Here is a 13,831-nt window from a genome sequence, read left to right as displayed (position 1 = left end):
AAACAAACTAATGAAATAGGGCTGGACAAAAATGATGGTACCCATAACTTAATATTTTGTTGCACAACCTTTTGAGGCAATCACTGCAATTAAACCATTTCTGTATTTGTCAATGAGCGTTCTGCAGCTGTCAACAGGTATTTTGGCCCACTCCTCATGAGCAAACAGCTCCAGTTGTCTCAGGTTTGATGGGTGTCTTCTCCAAATGGCATGTTTCAGCTCCTTCCACATATGTTCAATGGGATTCAGATCTGGGCTCATAGAAGGCCACTTTAGAATAGTCCAACGCTTTTCTCTCAGCCATTCTTGGGTGTTTTCGGCTGTGTGTTTTGGATCGTTGTCCTGTTGGAAGACCCATGATCTGCGACTGAGACCAAGCTTTCTGACACTAGGCAGCACATTTCTCTCCAGAATGCCTTGATAGTCTTCAGATTTCATCGTACCTTGCACACTTTCAAGACACCCTGTGCCAGATGCAGCAAAGCAGCCCCAAAACATTACTGAGCCTCCTCCATGTTTCACCGTAGGGACAGTGTTCTTTTCTTCGTATGCTTGGTTTTTGAGTCTATGAACATAGAGTTGATGTGCCTTACCAAAAAGCTCCAGTTTGGTCTCATCTGTCCAAAGGACATTCTCCCAGAAGCTTTGTGGCTTGTCAACATGCATTTTTGCAAATTCCAGTCTGGCTTTTTTATGAGTTTTTTTCAGCAGTGGTGTCCTCCTTGGTCGTCTCCCACGAAGTCCACTTTGGCTCAAACAACGACGAATGGTGCGATCTGACACTGATGTACCTTGGCCTTGGAGTTCACCTTTAATTTCTTTGGAGGTTGCTCTGGGCTCTTTGGATACAATTCCAACGATCCGTCTCTTCAATTTGTCATCAATTTTCCTCTTGCGGCCACGTCCAGGGAGGTTGGCTACTGTCCCGTGGGTCTTGAACTTCTGAATAATATGAGCCACTGTTGTCACAGGAACTTCAAGCTGTTTAGAGATGGTCTTATAGCCTTTACCTTTAAGATGTTTGTCTATCATTTTTTTTCGGATGTCCTGGGACAATTCTCTCCTTCGCTTTCTGTTGTCCATGTTCAGTGTGGTACACACCTTTTCACCAAACAGCAGGGTGACTACTTGTCTCCCTTTAAATAGGCAGACTGACTGATTATGAGTTTGGAAACACCTGTGATGTCAATTAAATGACACACCTGAGTTAATCATGTCACTCTGGTCAAATAGTTTTCAATCTTTTATAGAGGTACCATCATTTTTGTCCAGGCCTGTTTCATTAGTTTGTTTTTTTAAATAATTATGTTAATCAACAATTCAAAAGTAATGGCTGTTTTTGATTATTTAATTTTCAATAAATTTTTATTTATTGTTACTTTTGTGAGTTTCAAGTGATTTCAGTGAGAATTGTGGGTTTTTCCTTCTTTAACTGAGGGGTACCAACAATTTTGTCCACGTGTGTAAGTGTAGGTATAATAAGGATTGTAGAGGAACTCACTCCGGCTGACTCATTCTGGATAAAATTGGCTGACTCCTGGCTAATATGGAGCTCTCTCAAAACTAACAAGGACAGTCTCCAACATGTCGATGCCACATTGATTCAAGTCAGCGATTCGGTCTTATAGTTTGTCTGCAAAATGATAAAAGTCACAGGGATGCACAATATATCCCTTTTGCTGATAAGCCACGCAAAATTATTGCCTATGTTTTGATAATCTCAGAAAACAATTACATCTAATTATGTGGAGCATGATGCAGAGCAGGGACGCTGCATAAATCTTGATTTTATAGTGATTTTTATGGATTCCTCCTGCCACACACGCGTGCACATACAGACACAGACACACACACACACACACACACACGCACACACACATGCACAAACACGCACGCACGCACACATGCATGCACACACAAGCATAGCAGAGGACATATAACCAAGAGACTGCCACAGATTTTAGATTATTTTTACTCAATATCTTTCTCAAGTTGAGTTTTACACACTCCTTGAACAAACAGAAGATAAACTTGGAGAAATGTGTGACTGTTTGCTCTGCCTCCTCTGCACTCACAGGTGTGGTCATATGATTTTTTACTATCAATCTACAAATGAACACAAATTCCCTTTCCTAATATCAGAGAGGAAGTTAGAGGAGAGTATGAATGATTTAAATGAAATGATCTGACCTGTGCTCTAAGATTAAATGAAGTCCAGACTTTAGAAGAGCTGTTGTCAGGCTCCTGGACAAAACATAAGAACTCCAGGGAATGTCAAAAGGCTTAACTTGCCACTTTTAAATAATTCATATTTAAAGGAATGTGGTGTTTCTTTAGATACATGCTTGTTTCAAGTTTGAGAGGATCAAGCAATAATGTCTAGAGGCAACGCAGAATAAGACAAGTGCCAAGGACATGAACGGATCACAAAAATTCTGTCAGCTGGTTGATTTGCATGGGAAAGAAGCAAAACAATTTCACTTTCACTGTCAGATCTTTTTCACTGCAACACTTGAGCATGAAAAGGTGACATCAATTGGATAAGTTTTGCAGCATGTGCAGGAATTGAGAAGCAGATCAACCTGTATTAACATGTAAATCACTGCAGGATGTAATACTAAGTCCTCAGTTGAGCACTACTGATTTAATGATACAGTCCACTCAGAGCCCCATGCACTTCATAGCAGCATTATCAATTACATCTCTGTGTGAATAGATCTTCTTACATGATTATTTCTATCCTGCTCTCAGACATTTTCTAAAAAGTGCACTTTGAATCAAATGAATTCTCACTGAGTGCAGACTACCAGGTCAGGGTAGCTGGACCTTTTCATTTTTAATGCAATACCAGTAAGGACAGAACAATGCTTAACTCATTTTCATAGATATATAGTGAAAGTACAGTTACTGTTTACCCATTTGCTTTAGTTTGTGCACATCTGTGTAGCTCCCTATTGTTACAGAAGTGCAGTGATGTGAACAGCAAGTACTAAACAGATGTCAGTGAATAGTTTGGCACTTTTTTAAATGAGCCTGTTCATTTTTCCCCTCTGTGTTTAAATTTATGCTACTCTCAATGTGTAGATACACATTCAGTCTGAAGCTAGAGCCCAAAGCCACTTAACGCAATCTCCATAAAATCTGCCTACCAGTATGTCTAAAGCTCACCAGCTGATGTATTGTATCTTGTTTGTTTGATGTTGTTTGGTACAACAACCAAAGTATAGTTTAGTGGATTTGCTCCTTGGTACATTATTTTGTGGTTTAGATTAAAGAAACATGGTAACTAGTCGTCTCTCTCTCAGAAAGCCCAATCTGCTCTGATTGGTCAGCAGGTTTCGAAATGTGTGAACTTCAGCCATTTTCTTCTTAACCAACAGTCAAAGTGTTAGGTGGGAATATTTAAAGTGGGGCTGTATGAGGTACTTATCCATCGTTAGCGTATTACTTGCTGTAGATCACAGTTGGCAAACCACTACCTCGCGCTCTTCAAAGCCACCAGACTCTACTTACAAAAACAGTTATTTAACCATACAGAACACAGTATTTCTGACTTAGATGCTTTAACTAATGTGTTAAAATACCAAAATCACGTACGTAACATAAACAACTTAACTTGGGGTAGAAGTAGACTAACAAGTTCTGCGTTCTGGAAGGTAAAATTACAGTTTTTGTCAATGGAGTCTGGTGGCTGTGTAGAGAGCGCTGGCACAGTATCAGTTCTCCAACAGAAAGAGTCGTCTGCTGTCGAGGTTAAGTGGTGAAAGTGCTCTCAACATGGCATACACTTAAAGTGATGCTTTAATGCAGCTAAAATCTGTGTATTTTACTCCTGATCCCATCTGACATTCATTAGCAGGACTCTATGGCCAAGTACCTCATACAACTACTATTGAAAAACTTTTAAATTTACAGTTTAGGAGGCAAGGGGGGAAAACTGTGGGAGTCAGTAGCACAACCAAAAAACAGTGACAGCCTATGTTAAGGCCCTGTCACACTCTAGAGTACAGAGCCAGCGTATGAGGAACGTATCGAATATTTCGAAAAATTGTTTATACACACAACTTTTCAGCATATGAGGTCGATTTTCGGTTAATGACCGTTAGAGTAACGTGAGCCAAGCCTACCGTCAGCGTATGAGTAGCGTATGAGTAGCGTATGCATAGCATATGTCAGTGTATGTGATGTGATGTGTATTTGAGTTGGACGTATACCGACGTATGAGTAATGTATATCAGCGTACCTCCGACGTATGAGAAATGTATGCGGAACGTCAGCCTAACGTATGAGGAGCGTACACAGCGGGGGGTATAAAATTCATTTCTCAATTCAACCATAAGCTGGTCATAAAGGCCAAATTGACGCCGCCTTCCAATCCAACGGTTGGCGGTTGGCGGGGGTCTGGGGGCCGGGGGGGGTCGGGTGGTGGGTGGTGGGGGGCGGGTGGTCGTGGGGGAGGTGGGGCTGTGGGCCCGTTTGGGCGCCGTGGGGGTCTGCTATGGCCCGTTCTGCTGCGCGGGCCTTGGGGCTCTGGCTGTGTTGGGGGGGGGGGGGGGTCGCTCCGGGTTCCTGGGCTGGCTGTCCACTCGGTAGCTCCTGCGGGGGGGGGGCGGTGTGGGCCTCCTTCGGCTGGAGGAGACAGCTCCCTCCTTTTGGTGGAGGTTTTCATGCATGCCAGACCCACCACACCGGCACCTACCAAAACTCAATAGAGTTTGTTCCTCCGGGCGCTGAGTCAGTGGAGGTTGCTGGGTTAGTGTCTGTGGATCTCACTCTGCTTCATCTATCCTTCCTGTGGCCTCCTGACATCTTCATGATTGAGCCTGTTGGGATTTTGTCGTATCTGGGGTTTGTGAAGGGTCTTAGATTTGTAACTGGTTTCAAGGTGTGAATTAAAGAGCACAAATAAATAGAATGTACCTTTTCTCTCAGAACACTGTCTATGCCTCACTTTTCTGTCTGTCCTGTTTGTTTTACGTTTCACTTGGGTGTGCACAACCCTCAATGGCATAATGTAGGAAACAGTTTGAAATAAACATGATAGGTTAATTTGCCATGAGGGCAGGTGATGGTCACAGTCACAAAGAAGAAAGAAATTGCATGAAGCGTAAGTAATGACACCATGGGTGGTTGGTGTCATTTGTGAGCGGATATACAGACAAAAAAAAAAAGAAAAAGAATTGATTTTTTTCCTTTACACTTGTTTTTTATGGACCAATGGCTACAGATGGAAATTAGCATGATGCTAAATCTGGTGCAGCCATCTTTTTAATGTAACTGCAAGCTGTCCTTTTTCAAATAAACTTGAAAGAAAGACATGATGCAAGATAAATCATGTAAAAACACTTAAACATTAAATCTGATGCAGGCTTTAAGAATTATGTAGGCTTACCATTTTATATCACCAAGAGATAAAAGATTTTCAAATGGTGATTCTGTTCATTAAAGGCATCTTTATTATGCAAAGGCTGTGCTGAATCAGTCTGGCTATGTGAGACTAGTGCTTCACGCAGCATCATCAGAGAGGAGTATAATCAATTCCAAATTCATTCCAACACCAAATACTGAACTGGAGTCAAAAAAATAAAGTCCTGATCTTATCAGTGAGTCAGTCTAGGATTACATGAAGAGACAGGAGTAACTGAGTCAGACTAAAGCCACAACAGAACTGAGGCAAGTTCTCCAAGAATCTTGGAACAACCTGCCTGCTTAACAGCACTGTGTACAAATGTACCTAGGAGAATGAATGCGATTTTCAAGTCAATGTGTAATCATAGCAAATATAGATTTCTTTTTTTAGCTCACTTTTTGTGAAATTAATTGATAAACTACTGCTGATTTAGAAACTATTCTCTCTATTCTCTTAGCGCCTACAACTTTTGCACAGTTCTGTACGTTGACATCTTTGATGGCAACTTTTCTTTTTTTATAAAGAAATATGTGCATGAAGTTGTGTAACATTACAGCAGTTTGCCTATGATGAAGCTGTTTTTCTCGGAAGAAGCATTTTTGAAGACAGGTTTTATTAAAGGTGCACTTAAGCTTAGACGTGATGCTGTCCCTCTTTGTGTGTGTGTATGTGTGTGTGTGTGTGTGTGTGTGTGTGTGTGTGTGTGTGTGTGTGTGTGTGTGTGTGTGTGTGTGTGTGTGTGTGTGTGTGTGTGTGTGTGTGTGTGTGTGTGTGTGTATGTGATATAGAATGTAACTGGGTTAATTCAAAGAGTAATGTGAGGTCTGTATTGCTGGAGGCATATGCCATGCATCCCATGTGCCTGACTTCCAAACGAATCAAGGCTTTTCCACAGTGTTGATGCCACTAGCAAAGTGCATAGGGCTTTTTCAAACACTAAATATTACATCAAATAAGCCTGACTGTGTCTCTGGTGTCACTGGTGAAAGCAGAATCAGTTTTTCAGGCTTGCAAAAATTTTCATTGCTGATTTTGAATACACTAATCCAGTGATTCTAAATTTAGGTCTGCAATAGTTTGGTGACCCTCGTTTGCTAATTGGCTTGCTTAAAGTTGTCAAAACACGTACTTAGAGCTACACTTTTCTCTACAGTATCTGAACAGAGCTGGGTGGCTCCATACACTCGCTTGGCAAGTTGCGTAGGCCCCAGACAATTATGCAAGGACCTTGACTCCCACTCATGTCAAAATGGGAGGCATGTCAGTGTTTACAACTCTCCTCTCCAACTTTGATGTCAGCAAATAATAGCAGTATTAAGTTGATGTGCAAGCTTGCAGTGCATCTCTCACTAATCTGTCTGTCTCCTAAACTAGCTGGGCTCTGCATCTCTTGGTCTATCTGTGTCTGTCTTGCTTGCCAGCCACTTCTGGGGCTGTGTTCTGTGACTTTGCGCTTGACAAAAGTCAGAGTGAAACACAACAACGCCAACGGGCAATGGTGTTTATAAAATGCAGATCGGAAAAGATAACGGCTCTGTTGGTAAACAGGCATTTAAATGTATGTGCATCAACCGCTGTGGGCACCAGTTCAGACAATGTATGACTGTGAAGCTCTCCTTGTAGATATGCATAGTTTTAAAACAATGCAATGATTGTGCACAATGTGGATGCCCACCTCTCAGTAAATAATACCTTTTTAAATATTCAGCCAAGCTATAGTACAAAAAATGTTTTCTATAATTTCCTATTTATGTTAATGCAAACATTCACCTAGAGTTACCATTAAATGTATTCAGTCTTATCTGAAGTTTTTCCATTTTGTTGCTGTGAAACATTGAATCGAGGTCCATTTAATTTGCCTTTAAAAAAGATTCTTTCACATCAAAATGAAAAAAGATTTCTATAAAGTGATGTCAATTAATTAAAATAAGTGATTACATTACATTGTGATTACAGTGATTACACTAGACCTGCTTTGGTCTAGTGTTTAGCTGATGCACCTTTGGTCGAAATTAAAGCATTGAGCTGATAGGTCTCAGTCAGCCTAGTACATCCAGACACTGCAGTTTTACCTCAGTCTTCTTTGCACTACTGTCAGGTTGCAAAGGGATTATTATAAGTGAACAGCCCTTTTCAAGTTCAGCCACAGATCTTCAGTCAGGCTGAGGTCTAGTCTCTGACTCGGCCACTCCAGAACATTCAAGTTGTTGTATATAACCCTTTCTGTGTGGCTTTCATGTATGCTTCAGCTAATTGTCTTGCTGGAATGCAGATCTTCTACCAAGTAGCAGCTCATTTGCAGTATCAGTTGTCCACCAGGATATTTCTATATATTCATTTTACCCTCTACCTTTGCAAGCCCTCTCGAGCCTGATGCCGAGAATATTTTTTCACATTGTGGTGCTGCCACCACCTTGCTTCAAGGTGGGAATGGTGTGTTTGTAATGATGCGCAATGTTTGGTGAAAAACAAACTAAGCATCTAGTGTAATGGACAAAAAAAACTTAGTTTTGGTCTCGTCAGACCAAAGAACCCCCTTCCAATTGACTGCAGTGTCACCCACATGCCTTCTGCCAAAGACTAGTTAAGATTTATTATGAACATACGACAGGATGTTCAGTGACTTCAAAATTTTCATGTATTCATCCTCTCATTTGTGCTTTTCAGTATTCTTTTCACCTAGATGCTAGGAGTGTTCTTTTGTCTTTATGGTGTTGCTGCAGCCAAGAGTACCAACTCATCAGTGACTGTCTCAAGTTATTGTCTTTATACTACAAGCACTAGAGACACATTTACTGGACTCAGATGATCCCCTTTTGACTAGCTATGTAATTTGCAACACCAATTGGCTGCACCTGTATAGAATTAAGTGAATCTGTTTTCACTTTGACATGAAAGACTCTTTCTGTAAATTCTCATCAAAAAAGCCAAATTAAATAGATCATGATTCAATGCAGTAGATAAAAGCAACAAGGGAGGAAAATTTTTCAAGAATTATGGATACATTTTATAATAACTGTATCCAAAGATTCTATAAAACAAATATTATACACACTACATATTGTTAGTGGGAAGCTCATTGTGTCCTATATAGGTATACTTGTTCTTTAACCAAGACATGGAGCAAGCTGTTTCAAAGGAGAGAGGTTTGTAGTGGGACTACTGGGGAGTCAGGTGTGAAGTTGTGGCAATGAGAAATGGTTTACATGTCTCACTGATCAGGTAGGGCCCTTAGCAGAATTTTGGTCAGAGTCTCAGGGAGGTCAGGCCCAGCTCTGTAGCCAAAGAATACTGATTGCTTTTAATATGTATAGTCTGTTTTCTGTACAATGGAGTGAATGGTTCATTTGTTCTGTACATTAGGTTTTATTGTCCTTGAAGCATGAAGTGTCAGCAAATAGCGTGGCTCTCTGTAGACAAATGCCAACACTTAGCCAGTGATGAGAGTGATTATTATTCAAATATCCAGTACATTTAAGTCCCAGACTGTTTGGTTGAGTAGGAAAATCATGACCTATAAATACACCACTGTGTATTTTTATACTGAAGAAATATGACATTGGCTCCACACATAAAATGTCTGTCCCCACTGCACTGAATAAAATCAATAAGTGCAGTTCTTCTTTTTGAATGTTTGAGAAAAGAGAAAACATTAGAGACCATCTCAACTCTGTTGTATTTCTGGCTTTTGTTTGTAATAAATTGTGGCTTTGAAAGGGGATGAATTAAATCAGATTTGTCCCTACCAGGACTAATTGTCTGTAGTTCAGTTAAGGCATTCAAAATCCTGCATACTGTCAGTACGAAAAAACACAGACTGGCACACTCTGAAATGTATTTATTTATTTATTTAATTAATTTTATAAAATAAAAAAAATGGCAAATACACTATATTAAAATTCCAAAACAACCACTTTGTCTATGAGCTCACTGGTGTCACTTATAACTGAGCTCAGCTGTGACAAACAGGTCTGACATGGACCAATCAGCCACTGTATTATAACCACTTAGGGATGCAGTGAAAAACATTGATTATTTTGGTTACAATGACATATGTCAAAGGGTTGGGATATTTTAGGCAGCAAAATGGTAGTTCTTCCTGAGTGTTCCCAGTACACAGTAGTTAGTAGTAAATGGTAAACAGGGGCCATAGGTGCTGAAGGCTCACTGATGCATGTAGCTGACCTTTGTGGTTTGATTCCACAGCAGAGCGACTGTAGCTAGAGCAGGAGCTAGAGATGGAGGGGCCATAGTTATCCCTGTCCATCTTCAACGGCACCTACAGTGAATCCAAATGTCAAGACTGGACCATGGTGCAATGGCTGAAGATGGCCTGGTTTTGTTTTACATCATGTTGGTGACTGGGATCATGTGTGTCCACAGCGTCGTTGTCCCATAGTTCATCCTGCAGGTGATGGATGCACTCTGGGAAGAAGGCAAGCTGGCAGAGGCAGTGTGATGCTCTGGGTAAAGTTCTGCTGGGAAACCTTGGGTCCTGATGTTCATGTGCACGCCAGTTTGACTTGTACTCCCTACATAAACAATGTTGCAGACTACGTACACATCTTCATGGTAATTGTATTCCCTAATGGCAGTGGTGTCTCTTAGCAGGATAATGCTCTCACAGAATGTTGACTTGGCCTCCAAATTCCCCAGATCTCAGTCCAATTTAAGCATCTATGGGATGTGCTGGAAAAACAAGTCTGATCTGTGGAGGCCCCCTACAAGTCATCTCAGGGTGTTTCACATAGTAAGAAGCAGATAGTAGCAGTTCAGCAGATAAGGCCTTGGCCCACAGACTGATTGGCTACCAAAGGTTGGGGGTTCAAGCCCCAGCACCACAACTGTTGGGCCCTTGAGCAAGGTCCTTATGTTTTTTGCTCCAGGGATGTTGTAGTGTGGCTGCGATCTGTCCCCAGCTGCCTATCACGCTATATATGCGAGGGGACAACTCTGAGATCAATGGCGTACACCAAAGACTTTACAATATTATATTATAGAGAGGAATCCAACAATTACTGAGTGACTGGGGGAAGAAAAATCTCTCTTTTAGGATAAGGAAACGTCTGGCACAAAGGCCATTTGTGGTGATCTGTTGGGATGAGCTGTTTTGGTAGTACCAGGAGCTCCTACACAGCGTCGAAGTAGTGTTTTAATGTTTTGGCTGATTGGTATGTAGCAGAAACCCTGCGTTACAAACTCTGGGTGTAGTGTTTAGAAGACTCAGGCATTACCTAGTATTATGCATTGTGAGAAACATTGCAAGGCAGGATATTTTGCCCTCAGTTGCTTTAATTTTGAATTTTATTGTAACTTTTGTGAGATTGTGGAAGTCCAGCTTGTGGACCAGTCATGCCCCTGCCAGCATCCAATCCACTCAGATAATAATAAGGTCAACACTGGGGCAGATACCGATCTAATCTGTCTGTGTATATCCATTCCTACTGGAATGAAAAACATATTATTATGCTTATAGCTGGTTCTGCTTGCATTTCATGTATCACCTATGAGAATCTGATGGCACATAGCACATCTAGCCCACAAAAGCACTTTATTGCAATTTTCAGCTGCTGTTCAGTTATTCAGCAAAATAAACCAAAGCAAACAAACAACCAAGAGATGTATTTTGGCTCTGGAATGTCACAGTTTTTCTTAAATAAACATTTTTGGCTCTAAGCCCCAAAACAACTCTTCTCCGAGCTGCTCTGTAATCTCCTGCATGCAGCATTGTGCACAGTTAACCTTGCAGTAAGCTATTGCTGTATTCTGTGAAGCCTAAATAATACAGTTCTGAGAGGACAAATCTAATACTCCCTGTGAAACAGTCTGAAGCAGATCTCAATCTCCTGAGGTGCAGTTTGTATAGCTTCGACACGGTTATAGGATGCCCTGTGGGCAACAATAATTTAGAGTTTCTGGAGATTCTAGATTGTAATTCACCTTATCAGCCAGCTGTGTTTTCGCTGAGTGGTGGATTAGTCATTGAATTGCTGTCCACGTTGGACTGTTGCTTGTAATCCATCACTGCAAAGCAGCCCGCCTTCTTCCCAACACTCCCAGCAGCAGCAGCAGCAGCAGCAGCACACACTCCAAGCTTCTCGTCCAGTTCCACTCATTCAGTCGTCCTGTTTTACAATTGGTTTGGCAGCATGGAGGAGGGTTAGATGGGAGTTTAATGGATGCTTTACTTTAATGCAAAATGTGTTGATATGTTAATAAAATGCAAGGTGATTTTTCATGCTTGTTCTCTTTCACAGATTGAGAAGATTATGAACTTGATTGGAGCAGGGATTGAAACATCCAAAAACAGACAGCCCACACCAAGTGCAGGTAATACTTCAAAATCTGTTTTGAAGTCATGGTAACAGACTTTATTTGTGGACTATGGTTTTTTTTCCCCCCGAAGATGTAACTATGTGGTGTGTAATTTATTATTTGGATAATTTAAAGTGACAACTGGCTCAGGGGATTAAGTGAGTCTTCATTCATTATCCATTCATCTAACTCTAAATTGCCCTTGGTGCTGCATTGATGACACTCCTTTAGAGTTTATTGAACAGGAATTATATGTAACATTTGCAGCAACCAAACATGCAACTGTTTTCTAAGAGCTGCTATCTAGCGGTTAGTCTTACTGTTCTTACAGAAACTTCCCAGAAATTCAAGCTGACATTTGTTTGGCACATGCGTTGCTATTTGTTGCGCACAAGGTTTCTACTTTAAGGGAAATCTGATTCTAAATTCCCCGTGCTGTCGTATTTTTTACTCGAGCTACTGTATATCTCAATAGGGCTTCAATTGATAGTACGCTTCATCAAGTGTCCTTCAGGCAGTGCAGAGGGAGAAGCCAGCTGGCATCAGCTCAGTTTGTTTAGATAACACTCCTGAGCTGATACAGTGTAAACCTACCTCCATTAGATACTCTGCCATAAGGAGGTTCATCATAGAGGACTGTGGAATAGCTTTTCAAAGCAAAGGGCTGCTTTTTACATGTCTCATCACATTTATTTAGATAAAATTTTCATTACTTATGCGCAGCATGCTTTGTAGGCTACCCGCATCTGCTGACCACAGCACGGTGTATCACCAACCAGTGCAGAAACAGTAAAATAATTGTGATTGATAAAATGTTAGGATGGGTGCTGGAGGTTAAAAAAAAGACATTGGACTTTACATGAATTAGGACTTAATGCTGTAGCTCAATTTAACTTTTCATGTGTCATCAGGTAATTACTGTATTCAATTCAATTCAATTCAGTTTTATTTATATAGCGTCAATTACAGTCAAATCATCTCAAGACGCTTTACAGAACCCATATGCCTGGCCCCCAGATCAAGCCCAAAGGCGACAGTGACATGGAAAACACCCTTTTAACAGGGAAGAAACCTCGAGCAGAACCCGGCTCTACACACGTGGACAAAATTGTTGGTACCCCTCAGTTAAAGAAGGAAAAACCCACAATTCTCACTGAAATCACTTGAAACTCACAAAAGTAACAATAAATAAAAATTTATTGAAAATTAAATAATCAAAATCAGCCATCACTTTTGAATTGTTGATTAACATAATTATTTAAAAAAAACAAACTAATGAAATAGGGCTGGACAAAAACGATGGTACCCATAACTTAATATTTTGTTGCACAACCTTTTGAGGCAATCACTGCAATTAAACGATTTCTGTATTTGTCAATGAGCGTTCTGCAGCTGTCAACAGGTATTTTGGCCCACTCCTCATGAGCAAACAGCTCCAGTTGTCTCAGGTTTGATGGGTGTCTTCTCCAAATGGCATGTTTCAGCTCCTTCCACATATGTTCAATGGGATTCAGATCTGGGCTCATAGAAGGCCACTTTAGAATAGTCCAACGCTTTTCTCTCAGCCATTCTTGGGTGTTTTTGGCTGTGTGTTTTGGATCGTTGTCCTGTTGGAAGACCCATGACCTGCGACTGAGACCAAGCTTTCTGACACTAGGCAGCACATTTCTCTCCAGAATGCCTTGATAGTCTTCAGATTTCATCGTACCTTGCACACTTTCAAGACACCCTGTGCCAGATGCAGCAAAGCAGCCCCAAAACATTACTGAGCCTCCTCCATGTTTCACCGTAGGGACAGTGTTCTTTTCTTCGTATGCTTGGTTTTTGAGTCTATGAACATAGAGTTGATGTGCCTTACCAAAAAGCTCCAGTTTGGTCTCATCTGTCCAAAGGACATTCTCCCAGAAGCTTTGTGGCTTGTCAACATGCATTTTTGCAAATTCCAGTCTGGCTTTTTTATGACTTTTTTTCAGCAGTGGTGTCCTCCTTGGTCGTCTCCCACGAAGTCCACTTTGGCTCAAACAACGACGAATGGTGCGATCTGACACTGATGTACCTTGGCCTTGGAGTTCACCTTTAATTTCTTTGGAGGTTGCTCTGGGCTCT

The 13,831-nt window shown here is 41.0% G+C and overlaps 1 protein-coding gene across 1 annotated transcript in view; it reads left to right on the top strand.

The window, feature by feature from the left end:
* Positions 1 to 13,831, top strand: part of anks1ab (ankyrin repeat and sterile alpha motif domain containing 1Ab) — an 81,122-nt gene that overhangs the window by 23,949 nt on the left and 43,342 nt on the right. The window contains exon 2 of the mRNA XM_022209922.2: positions 11,668 to 11,740. Within this exon, the coding sequence (XP_022065614.1) occupies positions 11,668 to 11,740 (73 nt within the window). The remainder of the gene's footprint in view (positions 1 to 11,667; positions 11,741 to 13,831) is intronic.

Source organism: Acanthochromis polyacanthus, chromosome 5 (genome assembly GCF_021347895.1).
Source record: "Acanthochromis polyacanthus isolate Apoly-LR-REF ecotype Palm Island chromosome 5, KAUST_Apoly_ChrSc, whole genome shotgun sequence".
Lineage (NCBI taxonomy): Eukaryota > Metazoa > Chordata > Actinopteri > Pomacentridae > Acanthochromis > Acanthochromis polyacanthus.
The sequence above is the reverse complement of the archived record's forward strand: the minus strand, read 5'-3'. Positions and strand labels throughout refer to the sequence as shown.